Raw genomic sequence first — 5719 nt, 5'->3', positions numbered from 1 at the left:
GAAATGGTTCTGAAGAAGGGTCTAGGCCCGAAATGTCAGCCTTCCTTCTCCTCTGATGCTGCTTGTCCTGCTATGTTCATCCAGCTCTACACCTTGTTATCGCAGATTCTCCAGCATCTGCAGTTCCTCCTATCTCAGAGAGTATACATAAATGGGTCTTCATCTGATTGGCAGGTTGTGATGTTGGAGTCCTGCAGTGAGCTGGTCTGGAGTCTCAATTTTTCACAATTCACATCAATTACTTAGATGAGGGGAGCAAAGATATGGTAGCTAAATCCACAGACAACATCAACATACATAGGAAAGTGAGTTGTTAAGAAGACATAAGTAAGTTACAGATGGAATTAGATGGGTTGAGTGAATGGGCTAAAATCTGGCAGATAGAGTATAATGTGGGAAAATGTGAAGTCATTCACTTCGGCAGGAAAAATTTTAAAAAAAAGAGTAATACTTAAGCAGAGAATGATAGTAGAATCTTAAGATACAAGGGGGATTTGGATGTTCTAGTAGGTGAGTTAGTTTGAAGTTAGTATGCATGTACACCATGAAATCAGAACGCTAATGTGATTCTGTACTTTATTCTGAAAGGAATTGAACATAAAAGTAAATGCCATGCTTGGTGAGTCCATATCTCAAAACCGTGTCCGTTTTGGTCTCCTTTTTTAAGGCAGGATGTAAGTGCATTGGAGGTAGTTCAAAGTGGTTTGTTAGACTGATATCTGGAATGAGTGGCTTGTCTCACAAGGATAGTTTGGACAAGCTGGGCTTATTCCCACTGGAGTTTAAAAAAGTGAGTGGTAACTTGATTTTAGTGTATAAGATCCTGAATGGTCTTGACAAGGTGCATGTTGACAGTATGTTTGTTCTTGTGGGTGAATCCAGACTGGGGGCACTATTTTAAAATTGGAGTTTGTCCTTTCATGGCAGAGAGGAGGAGAATTTGTTTTGTCTCAGAGGATGTGTGACTTTAGAATTCTCTGCTTCAGAAGGGGGTGGAGACATGGTCATTTAATATTTTTAAGGCAGTAGTAAATAGATTCTTCTTAGGCAAGGGAATCAAGGATCATTGAGGAAAATTAGAAATGTGGAGTTCAAAACACATGAAGATCAGCCATGATCTTACTGAATGCTGGAGCAGGTTCAAAGTGCTGAATAGGCCATTTCTGCTCATATTTCATATGATCAAACATTGCACTTCTTCAAATAAGCCTTTGCTGAAGATTGAAGTTATTTTTCTCTGAAAATATCAAACTCACATTTACATAAAATGAAGAACTGCTGATGCTGGAGATCTGAAACAAACAAAATCAGAAATTGTTGGAGAAACTCAGCTGGTCTGGCAGCATCTGTGGAGAGAAAACAAAGTTAATATTTTGAGTCCTATAATCCTCTTCACTTCTGTCTTCTCTCCACAGATGCTGCCAGACTTGCTGAGTTTCTCCAATTTACATTGACATTCTGTCTGCATGATTTCAAATATTAATTTCATCCAATTGAATTTTGCCAGTACAGATGTGCTACCTTCCCCCTGACTGAAGTTTCAATGGTCTTGCATTTATTTTGAAGTCCTCACATGTTTTCCTTGTATGACTGAAGATCTCTTTCTAAGTCCATGTTATTTCTTAGAGTTTACAGTCACTTTTCTGGCTGGAGAATTTTTAAAAAATCTTTACTTGCTTTCATTAGCAATTATGCTAATATATGACTATCTATATGACTCTGAACTGGCCTCTGGGCAGTTCAGGATAGGAAATAAATGCTGCCTAGCCAGTGACACCCTTATCCTGTGAATGAATAAATGAATAAAGGATCAGGTTACTTCCTTGCTTCTTACTCGTGGTCCGGCCTTCCATTGTAAAAGGATTTCTTCATCTAACCATCACTGTCACTGTGTCATCTTGACAGGCTTTGTACAATATGTCAACAATTTCATTTCTTCTTAGTTTTCTTCAAAAGGGACAATGGGGTTTTTGGACAGTGATGCCCTGAATCCAATTGTCCAGAAAAAATATTGAAGTTTCTGGGATAAATGAATGACGAATGCACTGGTTTATTTCTCAGTAATTATATTCTGAAAATGTAAAATATTCTACCCTCTTGCACTGTTTGGACGAAAATATCTTCAGGCTATTTAATCTCTTTCCTTTTGCAACAAAGTATAGCATTCACCTGGTGTCTAACTTTGATTCTTGTATTTCCTCAGTCCCAAAGTTGAATGGACAGCAGTTTTAGGATTATTGGCCTTAACCTTGCTAGCATTCTGTTATGACTTGTCCCTGGGTGAGGCTTCCTAATTTGTCACAGTTCCAGGTGAGATACCTTAAAGTGTTAATCTCCCAAGAGTGGAAAGATAAGCCAGCTCCCCTTGATTATTCACCACCCTCTTGCTTGGTTACAACAAAGTTAATTTTAAGTGGATTCCATTTATCTTGTGGATACTTTTCTTCCACACCCAAATGAGCTGTCGTTTTAAAAGTAGCCAGTTTAGCCAGGCCTTTTTGAAAGAACAAAGTTAGTTGATTAACCACTAAATCCAAGAAGAAATAATAATGCAACACACATACACATGACTTAGCAATGACGTGGGTCTAAAAAGATAAAAGTTTAAAAAATGGAACAGTGGATGGTTGAACATTATGGCTATTGCAATGCATGTCACTGATAATGTTGACACTGATAGTTCAGTGTTTAGTTTTGAGATTTTTATTTTTGTAGATTGGCTGAAACTCTTTTGTCCTGATTCCTCTTAGCAGTACTGACTGACAGTACTCAGAGTGAAATGATTTTACCTGCACTGCAGGGATGTTTAACTGGCTATTGTCAAAGCAGTAACACTCACAGCACACTAGTCCACATATTTAGGACACAACCAGAGTTGAAACATGCATTTAATCCCTGTCTCTCTGTATTCTTGAAAGGGGGAAAGGGCTAATATGTCTCTTGCCTAGACTACTGTCATTTTTTACCGTAGTGTTTATAATCTGAGATACTCCCAGTTCAGTTTGTATTGAATTTTCTCCCTTTGAAAGTTCATTGACTCCTTGCCAGTTGTGATATTCCAGAGTATCTCTCGCTTCAGGCAGTCATGGAATTTACATCTACAGCCAACGTTTGGCTATTGTCCTTTTATTAAAAATGTCCAATATGTCCATAAGTGATCCTTTTATATATATATGTGGTTTATAATGCATGGTCATGACAATCCAAAAGGAGAATTTACATTTACCATTTACTCTGGTATTTAATTTGAGATTACTCTCTCTTTGCTTCAATTTCTCCAAAATCTGTCCTGTGGATCTGTGCCATCAAGGAAGTTGAATTCTTGCTGTGGGCCTATCTTATTCCCCAGGAACAATTCATCCTGCCATGCTACTCCCCTAATGCTGGGACTGCTGAAAATTGCTGTGGTCTGTGTTTAACATTTTGACATGCAGCCTTATCCTGGCTTCTCTCTTTGCATTCATGATTCTGTATTAAACTGGCTGGGTTTGGTTTGAATTGGTAGAGTTCTTTCATGACTTGGACCGTGCTCTGTCTGGCAATATACCAGCTCAAATTCCTCCTCATCATCACAATTCAGTGATCCATGGTGAAAAGTATGGACAGTAACTAAGTCTTGAATATAAAGGCAGGTACGGTCAAATAATCTGCTTGGCATGTTACAAATACCCATCTCGTGGAGTGCAGAAAATCACTAACCTACAGGATAGGAAGGAAGAAACTTGCAATGTGGGTGAAGAAACATACTTTAAATTGTGCATTATGTTTAATATTTAGGAATTAATATCCAAAAGCCAGCTTGTTTAATTGGATATATACATATTACACTGGTGAGAGCATGTATTTGGAGATGATGTCAAATATTGAAGTAAAGAAATGGTTTGTGTTTTTGAATATCATGCACGGCATTGTAACTCGGCTGGACCTACAGTCCAGTACCAGCAGATTTGGAGGGCTGGCTGTCCCATTGCAAACCTGTCAGCCCCTAGCCCCCTCCTGTCTGAGATTTTATGAAGACAGGGTAGATTTCAGGTGTCTCATCTGCCCTTGGGCCTACTGGGGCCTTTCAGCGGGTCTTTCTGCTCCATCCACTATTTTAGCTGACCATACCAAATGCTTGGCCGAATAGACGTAGTTGTGCAGGCTGATGATGGGCAAAAGTGGTAGCACCTCCTTTGTAGGTCTCTTGTGCTGCCACGTTCAAACTTCTTCCTTTACATTGCTCTCTATCTCTCAAACCCCAACCCCTAACCCCTCTTCACCCTGTGACAGCCTGACTGGAAAGAAATTCCCTTCTCACTTACCTTGGTGTATAGCTTCAGTGACAATCTCCATTAGGGAACCACCTGTAGTCCCAACAGTTGCCATTGCTCTCAGTTGGCATTGCTGGACATATCCAATTGGATGGCAGCTCTCTGAAACTGGCTTTTCTATCCCAGAGGGGCAAAAATCTCACCTCCATCCCGTTAATGACTAATTTGCTGTTAAATAACACAGGAACAGCTTTCTTCCCCTGGGTTGTCTTTCTCGTTGACTTTTCATTTTAGGGAGTGGCAGAAGGTAGGGTATCCAGTGTTTAAAATAAAGGTTTCAAAAGAAATGAGACATTTGCCTTTGTACAAAGCAGATGCAAGTTAGTTTCTAATTCAGACGGAAATATTCGCATTGGAATTTGGCAATAGCAGAGGTATTAATAAATTCTGCTCTAAAACATGGCCAATATTCCATGTTGTTGTAAAGCCCTGATAAAAGTTTTAGTATTGTACGTGTACTTGACAGATGTTTAATTTTGGCTTTTACCACTGCAGTCATTAATCTGCCTTCTCTGCCATTAAGCTACACCATTGTCCCTCATCAATGACTAAGGTTTTTATTATCGAGGAATTGTGAATGGAGGAAAAATGTAATGTCATTGGATATATTTGTTGGCAAGACAGTTAGGAGATGGCAGGTTTTGAGGTTTTATTTTAAACACATACATTAATGATGAAGCTTATATAAATTACTCTCTGTTATTTAAGAGCTTGACAGACCCAGTCCATGAACATTTCAAATATGTCTTTTGAATGCCAAGTCTTTTTTCTCCACTAGCAATAATGTGATTTTATAAATTAAATCCAGATGACCTGGTCTGAGCAGACTTTGGATTTCACTTATAAGTTGGATTCCAGTAGAGCAACTTGCTTCACACTTGTCTTTCCCATTCCCCAGTGATTTCATTCTGTCAGTCCACGTGGTGCTGATTGTAAGATTCTTGTCAAGGATGCAACATCACATCGATCGCATCCATTGTTTGAGTGTTACTGGTGCAGATTGATGCTCAAAGTGGCATCAGTGATGCAAATGCCCATTTTTGGGATGGGTTTCCCTGGGAGCTGACAGGCAAGGATTTTGATGTGGCCACTGTTTGGATTGCAGAGCTGGTGGATCATGATAGCAATCCTACAAAGCAGAACTCTGGTTTGGCAGCAGCGGTGCCATTTTGAAGCTCAGTAGTCCAATTAATGCAGCAACAGATAGCTGAAAAACACTCCTCACCAGTGTAATTGAGAATGAGCATTAACCAGATACAAGTCATTTGCTGGTTAAATTCTTCTGGGTGCTGCTTTGATCCAACAACCATTTGGTGCCTCTAACACTTGAAAGTTGCTAAAGCCCAATGGGAGGCGTTAAAGGAGTTTTTTTGCTGCTTCAATGCTTCTGCAAAGACCAATTGCTC

At 39.4% G+C, this 5719-nt stretch overlaps 1 protein-coding gene across 1 annotated transcript in view; it reads left to right on the top strand.

Annotated features, from left to right (window-relative positions):
- Nucleotides 1-5486, top strand: part of LOC125483108 — a 63057-nt gene extending 57571 nt beyond the window's left edge. Inside the window, exon 4 of the mRNA XM_048596731.1 lies at nt 5313-5486. Within this exon, the coding sequence (XP_048452688.1) occupies nt 5313-5486 (174 nt within the window). The remainder of the gene's footprint in view (nt 1-5312) is intronic.
- Nucleotides 5487-5719: the final 233 nt, after the last annotated feature.

Source organism: Rhincodon typus, chromosome 5 (genome assembly GCF_021869965.1).
Source record: "Rhincodon typus isolate 14 chromosome 5, sRhiTyp1.1, whole genome shotgun sequence".
In the NCBI taxonomy this organism is placed as follows: domain Eukaryota; kingdom Metazoa; phylum Chordata; class Chondrichthyes; order Orectolobiformes; family Rhincodontidae; genus Rhincodon; species Rhincodon typus.
This window is presented reverse-complemented; position numbering and strand designations above follow the sequence as displayed.